Genomic DNA, 22741 nt, shown 5'->3' on the forward strand with positions numbered 1-22741 from the left:
GTGTCAGCTATTCTCTATCACCTACACTATCGAACCTGGTCGGCCACACAAGGTACTACTAATATGGAATATACACAGCCATCTCAATGTTTACAGCCGAGATAGTAAACCAGAGGTTGGTTCAATCAGGGGTATGTGGTTCGCCTGTCACCACATAACCCCCCCCCACCCCAGCTTTGTCTACCACCCGATTAAGTTTGATGAAACAAGAAACTAAGACAAATAATGTATGGGGGCTTTATCTAACACCCAAGGCTTAATAGTATTGCACTACTATTGGTTTGCTGCCTAAATGAGTGCTTAATTTTATATGATAAACGTCATGGATCATTTATTATTTATAATATCACCAACCAAACACAACACACCTCACAAAACAAATTAGAAATGTTGCAATTGAAACGTCAAAGATTGTATGGGACTGGGAATCCCCCACGACAGCGTCAGGCTCTTTTATGGGAAACCATGAATATAGAGCTGAGCTAGTGCTAGTGGAGGAATCCCCGAAAAACAAATTTTTGTGCTAGCGATTTATTTTGTGTTTGTTTGTTCATTGTTCTTAAAGTTGAGAGACCGGGTGGGTGTCACCCCAAAAAAAGGTAACACCTGGTGTGGCCTGCCCCCCCTTTGCTACGCCACTGCCTCAATCAAGTAAAAGGTGCAGATAGACAAACATTTAACAAAACTGATTCTTAAAATTACTAAAAGAACAGAAGCTGTCATGTGCAAAGTCCCACAAAAACGTAAAAGCCAATAATTAATTTGTAATTTGGACCTGATTCAGTGTTACTACATTAGTAGAGTCAATTATTCAATAATACTTTTAATTTTTTTATGTGGGATCTGTGTCCAGTGCAGTTTAAATTGTATAGTTAATACTCAAAAGATTCCTGTAATTTATTAACTCAACACACCATCAATTTTGTTGCATTGAGTACTACGTAATGCATTTACAAATTCAAATTACATAATTATTTATTTCTGTCTAAATGTATTTGATAGAAACTTTAAAAAATGTAGACTCCACCAAATGACAATGTGTCACTTTATTATCTCTACACAATAAAGAAACTGTTAATGCTGAGTAGTGTATACATCAGCATTGATTTGAAATACTTAAAAGTAATTATAACACTCAACTGATAATGTTTCTTATCACAGAGGTTCCTCTTATATAAATAGTGCTCACCTCATATTTGATAACACTATTTTACTCATCAGTAGTTTGAATCATATAACTTGATTAATAAACAGAGCTATATTATTAAATGGAAAAAAACAAAACTGTTGCTTGGAATAAACTAAGCTTTTACTCTTTAATTTAGATGGTTTGGGTTATTAATTTTTTTAACAAAACCATATAATAAAAAAAGTACATAACACTGCTATTATGCTTTCAAAATTGTATTCTTCATGATGAAACCCTATTATAATTATAAAAAGTACTATAATACATCAAATAAAACAATACAATACAAATTTATTTATTGCACGTTCTTTAAGAATTACAATGGTGTCATAAATACATAAAAGTGCATGTTACTTTTCAGTATTTTTAAAAAATTTCTGGAATAATGCAAAGTAGAACCTTTATATACCAAAATAAAATATAAGTTTCATTATTTAACCTATATATGATCCAACTCAAGTGTGAGATTTCAATGCCGGTCACCACCATAAATGTTCCACCTTATCACAATCTCTTAAAGAATTTAATATGAAAAATTTGTAGGATTTGGGGATAAACTGGAATTAATTTTTGGTATGTTGTTAGAACATATTAAAGTGGTATTGAATCAAGTTTAGTTTAACATTTTAGAGCTAAAAAGCAACGAAATTTTCAGATATTTTTCTGGTTTTGACTTATAACTAGTGAATAGTGACTTTTAGACCAAAAGTCATTCAAACCTTTTTTTGTGTAGATATAATCCTTTTTGGGCTTAAATATTCTAAAATTCAAGCCCAACTGCAGCTTTGTAGGTCCAATAGCTCTTGAGATAGTGGACTTTAACCCTAGAACTGGTACGGAATCCAGTTAACTTGAACAGCAACAATGGGTGTCTTAATTGAGCTATCTGCAAATTCATGACATCAAATAAGGATGGCTGTGTGGTCTCACCTGCTACTCTCGGATTTAGCCTTGGAGTCGCTAGTTTGATTCCAAAGTCTGATGTCAGGGATGTTTGCGATCTGGTTTACACTTAGGAAAGTCACTGGTCTGTGGTATAGACGGTGGGAGGGTTCACTTTAAATTAACGGTGGTTGGCTTGGGTGGAAGTTGACAGAATCAGTGATTTTCTTATATACAGGGTGTATCAGACCCAAAACACCTGTTTTGCATTTTTTGTCTTTTCTACTTAAAAAAAATACTTGATTTATGTTTATTTTATCTTCTATGAGGCATTTATTATTGAATCATGACCATAATAATAGCAGTGAGAGTTATCAAACCATTTATACTACAAATAACACCCAAGTTGTAACATGCAAAAGTCCGTACTCATGGTAGAAAAAAATGTGTTGTAAATTATGACAGCCAGTTCCAGGCTTAAAAATTGATTTTTCCTCCAAAAAGATCTAAATGCTGATTTTAGTAGTCTTTTGGCTGGGATATTAGCTCTAATCGTCATCTCATGGCAAAAGCAATATTAAAAAAATTTATAGAGCAGTTATTTAGCTTTATTTTAAGTACAGAAAAAGTCTGTATGTCTAAAAGGTCTCTAGTTACCTGTAAAACCACATTATCTACTCTAGTTGCCTATTAAAAGTAGGGAAAATTAGATTGTTCAATAAATTAAGCCAGACACCTTGCAGTCCTTTTATACTATATATATATATATATATATATATATATATATATATATATATATATATATATATATATGTGTGTGTGTGTGTGTGTGTGTGTGTTAAAGCTAAAGGAAGAATTACTAATTGAGGGTGATTATTAACACATTGTATATAAATATGTGTAATTTAGGTGTTAGTGGATTCATAACTGTGATGTTGTTTTGCTTTAAAAATAGCAGAAGCCACTCATTTTGTGTATATAGGTAGAAGGCTGTTATGTAAACCTGTTTGTGCTTTGAGCGATCATAAACAGACTAGCCATTAAGAGATTGGAGCCATCAAAACAGATTAGCCATTAAGGGATTGGGAACCTCATTCATAGTGAGGCTTTTTGTTTCGTCTGCCCTTTAAAACGGCCGTATTCGGATCAGTGAAGAACCTTTCAAAGAAAAATTGTCTAGAATTCGATCATGTTGGCGTTTTAAGTACTTCATGTTGTGTTTCTAAATGTTTACAATATGTCAGAGTTACCCCCGTCGGATATTTGTTTCATGTGTTGGAAAGTGCTTTGAAAACGAACAGTGATAGTGAAAAACACCAAATTCAGGTGCTAAAAGAAGTGAATAAGAAACGTGGACATGAAGAGATTAGGTTTTGGTGCAACTTGAACATAGTAACAGTACATGATGCATGCAGGAAAATGTAAACTGTGGAAAGTTATGTGAAAGCATCTGTTTGGAGGGGAGAAGATATTTCAACTGTCTTCACGTGAAATAAAGGTGATGCATTTGGATCAAGGCGTCACATCATTAGAGATAGTTGTTTCCTTTGCAATGAAAAAATTCTCTAAGGAGTATTTTGAGAAACAGATAAAATTGACCAAACATTTACGGGATTAACTCCATCAAGTGGAAACAATGGAAGTGAAAGAATTGATTATAGAAAAAGTTAGACAAGCTGATGAATGGGGACAACAGATTCTTCAGCATCTTTCGATGTATAAATGAACTTGTTGCTGTTGGGGGTAAGTAACACAAACTGCACTCTTTGTCATGATCTACCGGTGCAGGAGGTAAACAAGGACATCCTGAACCACCTCTCCTTATCGAGGATATAGAACTTAAATAGACATACCTTGCAGAAACAAGAGATGAAAACCAATTTTCTATAAGTGACTTGATTGCAGAGAACTTCACAGATGATTATAAACCAGCAGTTCAGGCTCATCAAAAAATCGATATGGGGAAAAAATTATTTTTTCGCAGGTTGGTCCGTATTACAGCCCAATCTTGATCTTCAAGGACAAAAATTGTGTACAAAAAGTGATACAATTACAGATCCTCCTAAAGAACGACAAGAGTTGTCAAAGCCGCAGCTGAGATTATCCTGCAAGACATTCGTTCCTAAACATTTGACACTACTAAATATCCCCCATCAAATGACTTTTTAAAAGATGCAGTGGCTTCAGTTTTAGTGTGTTACATCAATTATTTTACATTTATTGAAGTGCATCTATTAGCATTTCAATGCATCACATTATCTTATTCAATATATTGTATAACAGAATATTTAATGTTAACATTTAATGCTTTCCAATCTTATGTTGAATACTTCTGCACTCACAAGATTCCTGTTCAAATCCAATGCTAGACCTAGTCAAACAAAGAAAATAATGTATTGCATTAGTCTTATTTTGTCATTTTATAACTACAATGCAACTAAATCATATAAAAATAAGGGCTTAAGATAAAAATGAAGGAAGCAATATATAGTGAATGATAATATTCGACAAGTGACTTGACTAAGGCCAGTTGTAACAGAATGGTTTGCTTCAAATTTGAGAATCAAGTGCAAAAATCCTGTACTTATTAGCATTGTCTCTGATCTATGAATGTGAATAATCTCTGATGTTGAATAATGTGATTTCCTCTGACTGAACAGTGGTCATGTGAGAGAAGTTTATCTGAATGTGATAGGTGCTATATTATGATAGGTCTATACATCTCATCTCAGCAATAATGGTGAACAATGCTGCTCTTATGGCAAGCAAATGAGCTGCAATAATACCTAACTCAGAAGTAAATAAGTTCAGTGAGAGCTTTAAACTTTTCTTTAAATTTTTAAGAGCTTATTTCCTTATAGATTAGATGATTGAAGTGTGAAAATTATCTCCTAAATCAGCTTTTCAGTATTAGTTTAAACCTTGATGGAATGGTCTTCAAGTAACCCACTCATATCGGCTATAGCAAAATTTAAGAACAAAAAATGAGACAAATATATAATGGCCTAAGTACCAAAAATAAATATTTAAGATAACTAATGTTCTATGTAAAAATGTATAAGTAGTAATTTGTTGTCTATAAAAAATACAAGTTAAAAAATATCTAAGAACTTACATATGCATCTAGATGCCACATTATAATCTATATAAAGGTTTATGTACAGTTGTTAAATATATATATATATATATATATATATATATATATATATATATACATATATACACACTACTATCCAAAAACAAAAACTCATTAAGGAAAACAAAAATTATGAAATAACAACTAAAATGGTTGACTATAAAAATTTTCCAAAGTCATTTTTTTGGAAGTTCAACTGTAATATTTAAATATAAGGTACATACATGCTAGAAGCTCTTTTCTTATTGGAATTCTTAATAAATTTAAAAACAAACACTATAGTAATATACCTTTTATTATTGAAATTGAAAAAAGTTTATTATTGATTTGTTTTCAAATTTATCATCCAACAAATTGAAAGATTAAATTTTATCCCGATAAGTTGGTTATCTGTTTACACTATTCATACTCAAAGGTCCAAGCTTCTTAACAACATTAAATTCTCTATTTCACTGTGACGGAAAAAAGACAGGTGATTAAATAGACTTCTAATGATAATTCATATTTAATAAACATTTCATAGTGTTTTACAATCACTACAATTTTACATCTTGGAAACAAAAATACATTTTTGTAATCATATATTATAGATACAATGTAAAAAATAAAATAAAAAATAAATTTGTGCTAACTGTATAAAAACCTTACAAGTCTAAAAATAAATAAAGCTTTTTATTACACTTTTTACACAGTAAGTAAGATTGAATGTAGGCTAAGAATGATAATATGTATAGTAATAGTTAAATTTACAAAAATTTGTAAAGATATCCATGAAACATGTATTGTGATCATTATATACAAATTTATAGTCCTGATGACAGTTATAATTAGTTGCAGCTCCCATTTTTCAATATGATAAAAATCATAACAATTGTACTATTTAACTAAATACATTGTATAGCATTATTTAACTTGTGCAATAGAAATAATATATTCTTGTCCTTTATTTCTAATTTGAACAATAAGATCATTATTTCAATTTGTTATAGAGGTCCCGAAATACTCTAGTCGCATAACTGTAAGACAGAGCAGAGTATTGAACATCTAACTATAATATAATCTAATTTATTATATTATATTATAGTTAGACAATTATATCCACAAATATCCACAATCTATTGATAATTCTAACTAATTACTTAACCCTCTTCCAACCAAAATTGTTTAAAAATCCTGCTTCTTTGTTGAATTATAATTAAAGTGGTTTAATGATCTTGCTAGAGCTAACATAGCTCTTTAGAAAATAACAAGCAATCGAAGTTCATTACAATACTGTGATCAAACACATAAACACGGCCAGAATTTATACTTCTTTGAGTGATATTGACTTAAAAAATATACATATAAATACAGTTTAGTAAATTCAAAATGTGCCAAAAGATTAAGTTAAATGTTATCACAAAAATTAATGTATATTTTGTCTACTACTCAAACTTTTGTTGTTAAAATGTAAAACTTAATATACAGTATAATTTTATGAAAATTATATTGTTTAGTTTTAAAAGTATACATAACATGTTATTCATCACGATTTAATGAAGAACAAAATACTAATATATATAGAAGTAATCAAGTAAATGGAAGGGTGTTACCAGCAGCAGAGGGGAGATTAAGGTCAAAGAATCCTCTCTCCGAAATGCAAGATAATAATGATGGGGTTTCATAAGACCAAGATTTTGTAGCTAACCAACTTCTCCCACAAATTATTTTCTACAAAAATACACTGCAGAATTATTTATCTTTTTAATTTATTATTTGGATTTGTCTTATGTACATGTTGAATATAGTGGAAAATTAAGTGGCTTTTATTTTTAATATGGATTTTTCTAAACTTTGGTGTGATGTTATTTTTAAAACATAGTGTAAATAAACAAATATTTGTACAATTATTTTCTGTGTTTAGCTAATATACTTTTTACTCTGAATGTGCCTTGTTAATTATCAATAGTAATTTATTAATAAATATTGATTCCCAATAATGTCAACCATAAAACTAGTTTTATAACTACTAGCCTTGACTATTAATCTTTCTGAGAAGACAAACTTTTCAATGCTATAAGTAGTTTCTGTTTGAAACCGCTCTATGTATGTGCCACATAGTGGCTAACGCTAGAAACACAAGCTGTTGGTGATAAGCTGTTGTGCCACCCGGTCTCTAAAGTAGTGAAAAATCCCCTCTTGGTCTCTAAAGTTGTGATATATTAATTGAAAGAGCCTGTTAAATGTAATCAACTGTTTTTTTATGTCAACATTGTATTATGACAAAACTATCATATGTTTAACTAACTTAATTCCAATTTGTAAAATGTGTATCAATTTATAGTCTCCAAACCATAGAATAAGGATAAGAGTAACAATTATTCTAACTTAAATTAATCCAACTTTTTCTTCAGATGATAAAATTGGCAATTTTAGTTAAACTATGCTTTTAGCAAACATTAAGTATGCAGTATTTGGTAAGTAGTGAAATGCAGATATCAAAGACAAAGTTACTCTTTAGTTGTGACTGCAGATTTTAAGACTGTAATGTTATTAAACTTATATAAATCTTTAATTCAGTCCAAAATCTCCAGCGCAAATAGGCTATTGTATACTCCAGTGCTAAATACATAATGTAATTGAATATGCTTAATGTGATATGTAAAATTTAATGTGTATAATATAATATGTCTCTTTATATATCTAATAAGAACGGTCACTTAACTTGGGTATAGTTAGACATTAGTGTATTTTTTTAAGGTTTATGTAAATATATAATAATTGATATGTATGATTTAAAATGTATAGTGTAATATTTTTAACCTACATAAATATGTAATATGCGCCTTAAATATGTAATAGGAATTGTTTTTAATCTGGCTAGCCTATAAAATTTACAAAATGAATGTATAAAATGTGAAGTCATCGTAGTTCTAATTATTTGCATAAAATTATTCTTTTCTTTATGGATTAATATAATAGTTTAGAACATTTTTACTGATTCCAAAAGATTGTCACATCTTAATGTAGTTATAAAATAATTAAAATATATAACAAATTGAATAGTGTCTGCAATATCAATATTTGAAAATATACATAAATTATTTATTTAGATTAAGTGATTAGTTTCCTTTCCTTTCCTACAGACAAACATTGTTTATAATATGTTTATCTAAATCCATAACAGTTCAATTCAATTTACCTAATTTGTCAGCACGGCCACAGTTTTGGACACAGTGTAATAATTAATTGTGGTATTGAGCAGTCGGGTTAACACTTTACAGGTGCAGACTTTGAATTGCCACTAGGCAGATGGGTGAGCTTTTCAAATTCATGAGAACTTTTCATGAGCGTCTCAGAATATTGTTTCAGAGACCTGAAATGGGCAGCGGTTCATAGCGAAAGAGCAGGTAGACAGAACCGAGCAGTTCCGACTACCATTGACAAACCCCGAACATCTGCTGGCCTTTGTTACAAGGTCGTGAATTTTGCGGGTAGACGAGGAGATAGCGGAGGTAGGGGCTGATGGATGAAGCGATGGTTGCGACTCTGGTGAAGGGTACGCGAACCGCGTACACCAGCTGTTCACACCCGTCCCATAGGGATAATATATCTTCTCAGAATGATTCATAATAAAGGCTACTAGTTTTAAATTTTCCAATTGCTCTAAGAGCCTTCAATCACAGTAATAATTAAAAAGTCCTAAATGTGCAAGAGACATTACTGTACATTATGCTATATACACAACAAAAATAATAATAGCTGTAGTTATCCTACAGTTGTATCAATAAATTAATTCCAAAAATAATCAAACTTCAATTTTAAAATACGTTTGTGCTACATGAATAATATTTAATATTAATAATAATATTGATATATTATATCAATGAGAGTGATCAAAATTCAAATGATCTGCTTTAATATGTAAATATTACAAATCACTGAGTAACAGCAAGAAAAAAATTTGTTTTTATATTCAGGCCTCCATGTCTAAAATGGGCAAGATTCAGCTAAACACTGTCACCCTGAATATCTACGACTATGTTAGTATTAAAAATATGTTTAACTGTATATTATATACATAGATACAATAGGTTACCAATACAGCAAAATTTACATATGTGGAGTAAAAATACAAAGTTATTACAGAATTTGTAAATACATAACCAAGTGTCAGATTGTTTCATTGTAACTTGTGATAAAAATCATAAATTTAGCAGATACAATCAGTCCCTATAAGACCTATCCGCAGCTGCCATGTAGCTATTTAAACTCTGAAAGCTTTGTTTTTGGACTATCAATATTAGCTGTAGATTCTTAACAGAAATACTATAACATAGAACGGTTCCATACCTAACATGAAACAAAACGTGCATGTTTCTATATTTACCACCTTACAAAGCTCTAAACATAAAGTATTAAAATGACATTGTTATGAAATTCCATTGCCAATCACTCAGTATTAATGTGGAAAAACCAGAGACAATGCTATTGTTTCAAAGATAAGCTGTTTTTTCTCTTAATTGAAAAAAGTTAATTTTTAATATAATATTGATGAGCCAAAATGCAGATTTCCAAAGTCCCAATTGTCTTGGTATTCAAAAACAGTATCGTCAACCTTAAGCAATTCATGTTTATGGTGATCATTCTGTGTGAGCTTATTACTTTGTTTAAATCTGCTTGATTTTAGTAGGCAATAATTTGACAGTTTATATTATTTTAGACCATAAATCATATTTCTTATATTTTTAACATTAATTGTATAAATAGAATAAAGTCACTTTTAAAATTATTTATTAATTATTTAAAAAGAATTGTATTCTTTAAAATTAAAAAAAATAAAACTCTTCTAATGCCTAGGACACAAATGTGGTTTATTTCTCGTTTTAAAAGTGATTTCTGTTACTTACACTTAATATTAAAAATATTAAACAACAATATTTTAAATAGTTGTAAATAATATTGGGTTCTTCACTTTTAACTTTTTGAGGGTTGTAACAACCCTGCCATATATAGGCTATATAAAATAATAACTTATGTGGTTTTTGAAATTCTTAGTTGCTTATGAAAATGTTAAAATCGTTAACGATGTTGTTTTTCCAAAACATAGCCAAATGTTTAAGAAACAAACCCAGTTAAAAGTAGTATTGGTTAATATATATATATATATATATATCAAACCTGAAATGTATAAGCAAAGTTTTGGTAAAAGCTGAAAATAAAATATACATCATCTGTTCAAATTCAAGCTCTTATTACGTGAGTGCTCATTAAATTTTTATATTTATAACACGTTACTTATTTATATCGTGTAATAACAAGTAGTAGATAGAGATATACTGGCCTCCTTCTCGTTGACATCACTTTCCTTTAAGAGGCACAAAACAAGAACCGATCATTATAATGTATATTATAATTTTCATAGTAAGCAAATAAAATCTGTTTTTTCTAATAATGTAGTCTTTTAGGTCCCCAGTAGTAAAAGATATATAAATTTTTAGCATCCGATCATCGGGTTATTATTTGTAATATGCATAATAGGTCTAGAATTCAAATTTATGAATGGTACAGAGAATGTTAAAGGCCTAATACTTCTTCATTCCAAATTTTTATTTCAGATATCTCAGTTTTTGCTCCCGGTGAACAGATTGTCGGTTGTTGACCCAGGTCAGCAAAATAGTCGGACCCATTGTGTAAGCCTAAGAACTAGGGTTATTTTACAAAATGGAGTTTTTTTTTATAGCCTATCCTTGAAGCAAAAGTGATTTTTGGTTAAATTCAGTGACAGATGTGCCACTTAAAAACAAATTTTATTGATTTGTCAATAATACAAATTTTGCTGTAAGGCCAAAAAAATTATAACTTGTGCATATATCTTAAACCTTTTAATGGCTGAGCGTTAGCAAATAAAAAAGTTTAATTTTTGTCTGTTTGTCCGTACAATATCTAAAAAACGAACTGACCTATAACCCTGAATTTTGCATGAAGCTTCATTTCTATATAGCCAACACCGAGATTGATGTTGGTGCATGTCATTCCTTGGTGGGATTTTGCTGAACGTTAGCAGATATTTTTACATTTGTCTTTACAGGTAACCACGATGGTGAAGAAACAGCAGAATAAATCATTTCTTAACAAACAGTACAATCATATGAGATTTTAACATCCGACATTTTTATTCGTAGAGTAAAAAGAAATAAAATAATGGAGTGGAAAGACAGTGCTAAAAGTTGAGACAAGATTTTATTAAAATGAACACTTGTGTTAACCTCCTTAGATCACCGAAAATTTTATTATTTGAACACTGCTCTGAAACCTAATTTAATGAACAAAAATAAACATGTACCATGTGAAAAGATATTTCATAAAATATTTCATTTGTAGACTTTAAATTTTGTATGAAACTTCGGTAATTCTAAGCAATATATGGGTCAACCTCGATTTTTCTCATATTACAATATATTGTTCCAATAGTCAATTAGAGAAGGAAATGACTAGGATTTCTTGCCGGAAAGCAGTTATAGGGAGCAGGTAACTGCCAGACGGTCATATATTGCTTAGAGTTACCTATTAGTGATCAGGGGCACTGACGTGATCTGGGCTTCAAATTTGGAACTACTCGAGTTAATTTTTTTTTTTCAAAAAGAGCAAGCAGCGCGAAGCGCTGCGCAGGGGGCAGGCATCGTGCGTGATCCTTTTTTTTTATTAAAAATTTTTGATAAATTGTTATTACATATTACAATATAATGTAGGTAATGTATGTAAAACAATTTTAAACACATAATTACATGCCGGAAAGCAAAGTAAACCAATATAATCCGCCCAATACAAAATTTCCGTAAAAATCTGGTAAAGTAATCTGTGTCATTCCTTTGGCCTGAATCAATTCAGTATAGACGAAGATCACGCACGATGCTTGCCCGCTGCGCAGCGCTTCGCGCTGCTTGCTCTTTTAGAAAAAAAATTAACTCGAGTAGTTCCAAATTTGAAGCCCAGATCACGTCAGTGCCCCTGATCACTAATAGGTAATTCTCGCGGTTGCCTGCTCCCTATAACTGCTTTCCAGCAAGAAATTCTAGTCATTTCCTTTTCTAATTGACTATTGGAACATTATATTGTAATATGAGAAAAATCGAGGTTGACCCATATATTGCTTAGAATTACCGAAACTTCATAGCTAAATAGACAGTAATGTGTTCTACGATGGTACATGTCCAAAAATGGAATTTGGTGAGCGTACTTGAATCATCACTCAGCAGGTGACACAATTTATCTTTTGTGTGTTGGGGGATGTTAAAATTTCTTTTCTTTATATCTCTCTTCTGACATCTCGAGAATGAAATGGTTTATATATTTGAAATTTGACATGCAACCTTAGCTAAGTCTTGTTATTCAACATATTGTGTGGCTTACTCCACCTTTTAAACAAATATATAATTTTGTTGTGACATCCACAACCTTTTTTTAAAACAGCACAAAAATCAAATTGAAACCAAACCATTTTTTTATTATCATTAATTGAATTTTCCCATAACATTCCTAATCATAATAATGAACACAATAGGATTTAAATATATTTACTGTATATGTAAAATTAAAATGCTTGGAACCTCTGCAAGAGGACCAATTGGCTGCAAATACAAGAAATCTTGACTGCTGCTTTTACATAAACTGAACTTCTAATAAAAGGAACTGAATATATAATCCTAAAATTACTAAATTTACAATCACACTGGTTAATTAAGTTACCTTAGACTATAACTATTTAACAAGTGGCTAAGTTACTTTTAATAAAAATATATTAATTACTTGACAATTATTTCCTATTAACTATCAGAAACTTTATTTACTGTTACAGTATTATATAGGCTATTATAATGGAATGTAATCATACATTTAAATGACGCTATTAAGTAGATCTAGCACAGTTTTCATAGTACATTGTACGAAGTCTTAGAGTAGCCTAATGTATAAATTTTATTTTATTAGACCCCTGTCCTTTTTTAACCATCCATGGCCTAAATTTAGTAGCATAGTAAAATATGATCACAATTTATATATTGATTCTATGATTTATTTACAACCTTTGCTGGTGCTTTTTTCCCATACAAGCTATCTAGCAGAAGTCCAGTAAACACGATAAACGTGGCTATCCATTGTCTTGATGTCATTGAATTTCCAAAAAATATTATAGATCCAAACACTGTAAAAAACTTTCTTGTTGTAGTAACTATAGAACATGGCAAAGGTCCAAAATGTTCCACCATTAAAAATATGAACAATTGTCCTTGTGCACTGGCAAATGAGAAAGAGATGAGTTCCCAAATAACACTAGGATGTCTCTGAACAAAACTTATGAAATCAAATATTTCTCCTGTATATGCAATAGCAATGCCAAGAAAAATAATAGACCATTTATTAACACTTGACATCATATGAAGAGATTTTGTTTTATACTCTGATCTCATTCTCTCTTGAATGGCAGCTGTAATGCCATCCATTGTTAGTGAAAGAACAAGCAACATTTCACCAATGCCAACCGAGTCTGCTGAAGTAGCAGATGACTGACCATCTTTGAACATAAAAAGTGCAACACCGATAACTACTAAAAGCACAAAAAAGTATTTTTGTACTGGGTAAGATTTTTTCCCTAGCAGTACACCCAAAATCATTACTGGTATAGGTTTACCAGATTTTCCAATGACTTGAGTTGGATAACTTACCCACTGCAATGCCATGTTACTGCACACCATTGCCAAAAAATATGTTAATGCAGATGAACACAAATAAAATGTAGAAGTTAAATTTTCACCTTGCTTCATGAAGGTTTTTAAAAGGAAATGTGCATACATCCAATTCACAACACATTGAACAAACACTAAAGCTAGGATACATTTGAATTTTTCCTGAGTCTCAGGTGTTTTTCCATACACCCCTCTCGTTATTCTTTCCTGCACAAGTCCATAATAAAAATAACAAATAAAAATTCCCCCAGAATAAATTAACAATTTCAAATGTTTATCCATTTCATTCAGTTTTATACTGTTTTAGAGTACAAAATGCACTTATGTTCTGTAAACCCTTTTTAGACACACACAATTGTTCACGAAGTGCAAAGAAACTTGGACAACACTTTCAAAATTGAAATAGTACAATATTAAACAAAATAATATGTTTGAGTATACAATCCACCAACTCAATACCAGACCACCACAACAAATCCAAGTTCCAACGAATAGAGCAGTAGAGACACGTCAGATTCCATCAGCTGTTAAACATATGACGAAGTTATTAGATTAACCAGCAAAATTGAGATCGACGTCGCTAAAATACTGAAGCATTGGCATTTGGTGAATGTAAATACATGACATTCTTCTTCTTCAGATAATGCCCTAATTGGCTACTACACTGAAAGGAGCGCTACTCAAGACACTTCCTTGTTGATTGGCTGAATGTATTTTATTCTTAATATCAAAATATCAGTTGATAAATAATACCATTTATCTTAAAAAATTATTTTATTACCACTGGTATAAATGAATAAAATATTTTCCAATATAACTTTTATTTTTGCGTAAGGCCTTTCGGAATCAATGATTCCATCATCAGCCACTTCACAAATTAACAAATGTTTACATTTTTCTAAATAATAGATATTATAATAACATATGGTAAAAGATTTGGATATATGGTTAGCCAGTACAAAATATTTAAACAGAATTACATTTTAACTTTCTTATAAATTGAGATGAGAGTAGAATTGAGTTTTGAATTGGCCCGTCTTCATTATTGATAAGTTTTTCTTGATTATTTGTGTTAATGTAAAATGTTTCCCAAACATTTAAATGTATTGTGTTAGTAACTTCTTTCAATAATCGTAAATTTTTATTAGAGATGGTTTGTCCAGATTCAATATAGTGATTCGCAATAGCAGATTTTTCATTTCTTCCCTATTTTATATGTGCAAAGTGTTCTCTGAATCGTGTCTTGATGTTCCTTTTTGTTTGGCCAATGTAAAATTTATCATAGTCGTTGCATTTAATTTCATAAATTCGTGATTTGTTTTCGAATGTGGTTTTATTCTTGGGATTTCCTAATATTTTTGATAATTTGTTGTTTGTTTTATAAGTGACAGATTTGTTTGTATGCTTTTTTAAAAGATTCTGTAATTGAGTTGACTGTATGTTGTACAGATGAATTCTTGTTTATTATCTTGAAGGGGTAGTAATGTTCTAGATTTTCTTACTTTTCTTTTGATTGATTTGTAAAGTATGTTATCAATAAGTTGTGTTGTAACCGTTAAAAATAGCAATATCTTTTATGTAGTTTAATTCTTTATTGTAGTTATCGATAGAGAGTGGTGTATTCAAAAGTCTGTAAATCGTTGAATGAAAACTAGCTCTTTTTTGTTGAGGTGAATGGCTAGATTCGTCGACAATAAATCTATTTATATGCGTCGGTTTCCTGTAAATGTCAAATTCACGTTTTTATCGGTGTCTAATTACTAAAACATGGTATACTATTGTTTTGCTCAACTTCGTATGTAAATTTAATTGTAGGGTAAAATGAATTTAGGGTTGAGATAAAGTTTTGTAGGTTTTCATTTTTATTAAATATTGCAAGGACATCATCAACATATCGTATCCACTTTCTTGGGAAATATTTCATTTTTGTTTTAGCCGTAGTTTCATTTGCAATGAAACATGGAAGAGGATTTCCCATCGCTGTATCATCAATTTGAGTGTAGTATGATTCTTTAAACAGGAAAGTATTACAATTGTACCATTATTGTAATACTTTCTAGTTGAAGAATTAAGGAAATAAAACATTGTTTTGCCAAAGCGTGACAGCTACTACGACAGTATGAGTGTCAAACATTGTGAAGTATATAGACGCACATTTGGTCATGTAGGCCACTTTCTGAACAGCGACGGTAAACGACCGCCGAATGTACTCGTAGTAGCAGTTGAGTGCAACTGCCGGCTCAAAGTGCCGCCACCTCGTCATTTATACCTTCATAATAGTTAAGCTTTTATTTAATTCTTTCATACTTCTGATTGAGGAATGACGATGGCGGATTTCCCGTCACTGTCAACCGTCCAGTGTGTAACGGGGCCATCATAATTAAAATCTTATGGATATTTCATCCAGCCTTCTCAGTTTGATCTTTGATTAAACTAGTTATACAAGACTTTGAGTAACTAGTATGATCAAAGATTTGATACATTATGCCGTAACTATGGGTTTTGTCCTGATTTGTTTTCAACACAAACTTAAAGCTTATAGTTATGATGATAACAGTCGAATCAAGATATGCATAGTGTCACAGGTACAGATTAACCACCAGGAAGGCTTCTAAAAATCATTATGGCTTACAGGTACTGCGAAAAAAAGTTACGGTTAAACTATATATAAGTATAAGTAGTGATAAAGACAAGTGACAACAAATGTAACAAGACCTCTAGTTAAAAATATTTTATATTTTTATTGAGCGTTAAGATTTCATTGATTTGGTTCATTTGCTGACCCTTATTCTGTGTGTTGGTATGAGTAGAACGATTTTATTTTTGCTAAGTTTTAAATAACACTTAAAGATAGTAGCCCTTCAAACTTTGGAATGGATGTAGCTCAGTTATCATGCATCGTAGAGTTAAACAACAGAGTTCTTTTAGCATTTCCTAGTTATTTGCAATAATGTTTGTTTTTGCACTTAAATGGTTTTTGATGTATCTTTGTTGAGTTTTCAGACCGTGGCCGTCCAAGTTTTGAATAGTAGGTTATACAGGAGCATTCTATAAATAATAATGACATTATTCCTAATCGATTCAAACCAAACTTGACGCTAAGTTTTATACTTATACATTATTGGAATAAGTCCGTAAGCTAGTCTGAATCAATAAAAAGTTTCAATATAGCGCTCATTTGCATTTGCGCTGTATAGAAATCTTAATCTTGAGTACTTCACGAGACAAAAATGATTTTTTTAAATAAAATTAGCAATCAATTCAAGCAATCTTTGATAACTATATAATTTTAAGATATCGGGCATTCAAATGTGTTATAAGTATACAAATAACATTGATTAGTTATAAGTCAATAGTTTTACAGATAGCAACAATTTCTGATTGATTGTATTACACGAAGTTAATAATTTTACGTACAAATTTATATGGTAATTACGACTTCTGTCTCATAAGGTTTATAATATCTTAAAGTGTTACAGTATATTAATACGGAAACGTTTTAGAACCATCGCACCATCAATCTTGTGCAAATTAAAAGCCTAATCTAATAATGCACCTAATAATGCACCTAATCTAATAATTTGTTCGACATTTAGAAATAACAATCACAATTGAAAACTATCTTACCTCTGAATTAGTTAGAAGAGATATTTATAATTAAGATCGGTTTTACGGTTTGATCAAAATCCGATTTCGTTATAAAATAAGGCATTTCTCTCAAGAGGAGATGGCTTCTGGACTCCACTCCCCTCCCCGCTCCACAACCTCAAAAAGATCATATTATTCCAATCTCATTAAAATACAATCGGAAGCGATTTCAACCCTCAAGCCAATATTAAATTTTATTCACTTGTCCTTACTTACTACAAATAATATATTTCTTAAAGCCCTAAACTGTAGCATCAGTATTTGTCATCTTCGTACTTGTGCATCAGTTCACAGTCGACATGGAAATATCCTTTATATAAACTGGGCCTTTACTCCACCCTCGCAAGAACATGCACATTAGTACATGTCGACTCCCCAGATTGAAAAAGAACTATAAACACTATTTAGTGTAGCTCTTTACTGCTGATCACTCAAATTCTCTGTATTATATTTTGTTACGTAAATGGACGGCCTCGGACTTATTCGGAGTTTGTGGAGATGCTAATGATTGCAGTGTTCAACATAAATGCTAAACCACATCAGTAAAAATTGATATTTTTTGCACTTGTTAAATTGAGCTACGCGAGAATAGAGGACTGCCGGGAGGCACGGCGCTTGGTAGCGGCAGCGCCTAGCTGGCAAGAGTTAAATACATGAAATTACGAAAAATGACTCTGATCGAACCATGCAACATATTATTTTAATAGTAAACATTTCAAAATTCATAGTAAAATATCGCCCACAAAATGGCTACCAACATACACATTTTCAATTTTAATTATAAGTCATGTACGATAATTTTATTATAAATAAAATAATTTTTCATCTTCTATACATAAAATAATGTGATTTTATAGTTTATAAATCAGTATACAAAATTAAAATCTGTTTGTTAAGAATTAAAGGGTGTACAGAAAATAAATGACCACAGAGGTGCTGCTATCCATTGGATAAATCTCGTATCATTTTCCGGTATGTTTAGCAGTTGTTGTCTGTTCGGAAAATATAAACCAAACTAATACTAAAAAACGTTCTGCTAGTAGGATGGCTGATTGTCAGATGGACTTGTAGTCTGTTAAATTTCTGTTTTTGTTAGTTTGGAAATGGTCTGTTGTTTTAGAATCCTGTCACGATTATGTTTCATTCGAGATGTGGGGAAAGTGTTAAATTAAGCAACAATAATAAAACTGCAAGTAGAAATTTGGCCGAGTATAATTATGGGTTAGTTTTAAGCAGTGAACCATTGTTGGATGATGAATTATTCGAAATTAGAATAGATAAAAAGGTTAGTGGTATTTTTACCATTTACTATACAATACAAGAAACTATAAAACTACCACTGAAGTTTATTTGTTTACTAGTTCATAAATATCCCCCAGTGTGCTGTCTCTTTACCAAAGTATTCTAATTGAGATGGTAAACCTAGTAGGTTTATATACCTTATTATTTATCTTCAGGATAATTGGCAACTGTTGAAAATAATATAAGACCTACATTTTATCTAGATTATTAAATGTGGTTGACCACTGCAATAAATTTTTCAATGCTTTAAATTAGGAAAATGTTTAACTTATCTGAATTATTTGTTATCTCCTTAACCCAAAACAATTCTTGGTTCAATTAAACTTATGCCTGGCTGTGTAATATTAATATAGATATTTCTGAGAATTTGTGAAATATTTTACTAATTTTGATACAATTTAATGTAATAGGGCCTACATGTTTAAGAAATAATGTGGGCCAGTTCATCATCAGAACCAGATCATTCTACATCAATTCATCCAGTCAATGTCTCACACCATCTCAGATTTCCATGAACTTTTCCCACTGGCTGCAACCATATCGGGCAACCAAAACAGTTTAGAATAAAATACCTAGTAAAAATATTGATAGGCTGCTACATTGATTACACTAAAATAATAAATAAAATTAATATATTTATTCATTGTTGGTCTATCCGATTTTATCAACAACAATAACAAAATATGTAAAAAATAAAACATAGATAAAAATGTCGATACAAATGAAGTGTATTAAAATGCTATTATTTCAAGCAATAAAAGCTCTTTGTGTCTGTAAAAGATTTTTGAATATAAATGGGGATTGAATTCCATGATGATATATTAGATCTATGAAGCCCTAAAAAACAGTGGTCACATATGCAGCTCCTGCGTGGTGGTTGAAAATAGAACAATGCACAGCAGCTAAGAGGTTACAGAGTCTTCAGAGGATGGCATGCGTAATTATTACTCGGGAAATGAGCTCTTGTCCAACTATTGGTATTGGAAGGTGTACTAGGATATACTCCTCTTAGATGTGGCTGATCTCTTTTGCTGTTTTTAAAATCAGGAAATGATCTTAATAGCTTATCTGGAGACCAAAAGTTTAAACAGGAACCCCCAAATCTAATTTATTTTTGCCAAAGCCTCAAACTTGAGGGAGACAGGTAACAAAGTTACAAAACTCCTAAAAGGATTAAGAGCTGGGTCCTAGAATTTTCCCTCAGTAAAAAAAAATAATAAGGAATTTATTTGTTACAAATATAACTATTTTATTATTTTATTTTGTAGAAAAAAAGTAGTCAAACAAAATGAAATTTTATATACTGTTTTATTACAAACACGGACAGCTTCTTTTGTTCAACTTTGGACTCACTCTTGGAAGTTTTATCCGCTGTTCTCTGTTAATGGTTAAAAAACTGCTCAAACAATTTTTATGTCTGGCACCGTTGCTGTTATTGATCTGAAGCTAATCATTTACATCTTATAAATTTACAATTAATAATACAACTTCTCATAATATTGCACACATTATTCTGACCATAGGACATGTACAAATATTAACAGGAAAATAAATTTGGTGGAAATTCTACAACAATTTTATTCCTTCAAAATGTTAGTCCCTTCAATTGTAAAATTGATAAAACACCATACAATTTGTCAAATGTACTAAAAATGGCCCCAGTCATTATTCCGAAAAAAAAAAAAAAAAAAAAAAAAAAAAAAAAAAAAAAAAAACGCTTTCCACCGACTCCCATTCTTGCTATTTTTTTAGGGTCTGCTTTCAAAATACCAGAGGACTTTGATATAAAGAACCTACTAATATATTATTGACAGTGAATGATTTGAAAGATTAACAGTGTTTTGGACATTTACCATTATTATATGTTACTCACAATAGAACACTACGTTACAAGGATTGGAAATTTTCTTTGGGTGTTCGAAAACTTAAGACATAAGTTTATGCAAGTACAAATAAATTTTTTATCTTAACCTTATGTCTCAAAGATAGTAACACCTGAAGCAGAGGATAGATTCTAGTTCTCAAGATACAGTCTTCTTTTTCTAGTAATATATGATGATGGGACAAGTCTGAAATCCTATTATACTTTCATAATTTGTTGTGTTACATATGGTATATTTTTATGCCATATGATATATTTAAATATTATATACACTTTACACTTAGTGAAGCCTGCAGTAAGATCTTGCAGGCTGTATGTCTTTGTTGCTACATTCTTTCTGTTTTTATCTATCTGTCTCACTAATACGTATGTGATGAGACAAATTTAAATATTTAGATGTTCTTTATTAGTTTCTTTTATAGGACACTATAACACTACTGCTAACTAGCTTAGGCACTACTAATAAACTGATTAAACTGTTTGATAGACAACACCAAGGTAATAACAAATGACTTTACTTTTATTCGTTTCTACTATTATCTTCCAAGTACTCTGTGTGTATATCTCGTCTTAAATTGAACCACTTTTCATTATTCGATCGTACTGAGCTTTGCATGTAAACTCAAATCTCATGACATGCTATTAAACAAACTTGCTCCAATTATTGTATCTTGGCTTTACAAATTTATGCAAGATTATAAGCAAATTCAAATCATAACTTATTTTTGTAGGTATATAGGCCCTTCTTTAAAATTTGACTAGGCTATCCTGTATCACTATTAATGAAACTTTGCTTAAAAGTTAATCTGGTAGGTATTTTGTATCTTTAAACCAAAGACTATTAAATAATGAACTACATTACAAAGTTTATTTCGTACTGATGTTACAAATATTTTTTTCTCATAAACATTTAAAAATCAACTATAGATCTAATTGTTTAAAAAAAATCTAGGTTTTGAGTACGCAAAGGTTTAAAAAAACAAGCTGTAAAATAAACGCAATACTTTTGATACAAACTAAACAAATTTTCTACTAGGGATTAGTGTAATAGAACATTAACTGAATAGGACAGTATTATTTGAGTTCTGGAACTTTGAAAGTAATGGAAATTTTTTATAAATTGGATCTAGATGTATATTAGACAAAATCTATTCCTTAACTTAAAATGACATAAAACTAATAAGAAACATAAACTTGTAACTTTTGGAGAAAACCAGAAAATAAAAGAAATGAGCATTTTGCGACTATGATCTTAAATAGCATTTTGAAATCTTGACAGTTCTAACCGAAATCTTACCTGAAGTTACATGGAAGATTTATTCCATGACCTTTTCTCGGCAAAGTCTTGTACGATTTCAGAAAATCTGTTTTTAAGTCAAGTCTTTTTCTGTGCACATAATCTCCAATGAATTCAATTTTCCATTCCGTACAGTTGCTCTTTTAGCATTTTATTTTTACCCGCCTCAGCACTGAAAAGTCTCTTTCCGCAGTACAGTTTGTCTACATTCGACATACATCTGAAAGTGAACACATTCTTTCAAGAAATCTACATTGATCTCTTCAGAATAGATCGTCCACACTTTTGAATCCTCTCTTTTCATATATGTTGACTCCAGTGGGTAGCTGAGTATAAGATGCAAAACTTGGAAGCTGTGACCTCATATGGTTCCTTCTTTCTAGCTAGGGTTTCTATTAGTGAGTCCATTATTTTAAAATATACATTATTTTTTTAAAATTTGTTCTTTCGTCTAGTTTCTCCTTCGATCTTACACATTTCATTTTCGTCTTTTTACTCTTGAGTAGCCAAGAACATCACTTCAATAACATCAGTTTTAGAGTGATTTTCTCATAATCATCAAACCTGCCCTATTTGAAGAATCCTTCCAAAGTTTTTAACTCTTTTATTCCTAAATCAAATTAAGACTTTCACTCTGTAGGTTGTTGGAACATTTGTCTACTCTTTCCAAAATGTCACTCCA

The 22741-nt window shown here is 30.7% G+C and overlaps 2 protein-coding genes across 2 annotated transcripts in view; one reads left to right on the forward strand and one right to left on the reverse strand.

The window, feature by feature from the left end:
• Positions 1–12671: 12671 nt before the first annotated feature.
• LOC124360704 (solute carrier family 35 member B1) lies at positions 12672–14434 on the reverse strand. The gene has a single exon (XM_046814534.1). The coding sequence runs from the start codon at positions 14210–14212 to the stop codon at positions 13253–13255; it is 960 nt and encodes a 319-aa protein (XP_046670490.1). The 5' UTR covers positions 14213–14434; the 3' UTR covers positions 12672–13252.
• Positions 14435–18621: 4187 nt separating this feature from the next.
• LOC124361311 (neuralized-like protein 4) overlaps positions 18622–22741 on the forward strand; it is a 151121-nt gene continuing 147001 nt past the window's right edge. Inside the window, exon 1 of the mRNA XM_046815357.1 lies at positions 18622–18863. Coding sequence (XP_046671313.1) covers positions 18714–18863 — 150 coding nt within the window. The 5' untranslated portion in view covers positions 18622–18713. The remainder of the gene's footprint in view (positions 18864–22741) is intronic.

The sequence above is a fragment of the Homalodisca vitripennis genome, chromosome 4 (genome assembly GCF_021130785.1).
Source record: "Homalodisca vitripennis isolate AUS2020 chromosome 4, UT_GWSS_2.1, whole genome shotgun sequence".
NCBI classification, from domain to species: domain Eukaryota; kingdom Metazoa; phylum Arthropoda; class Insecta; order Hemiptera; family Cicadellidae; genus Homalodisca; species Homalodisca vitripennis.

What these genes read in the sequence shown, in the direction of transcription:
- LOC124360704 (XM_046814534.1), bottom strand. Translation starts at nt 14,212, where the DNA reads ATGGATAAACATTTGAAATTGTTAATTTATTCTGGGGGAATTTTTATT.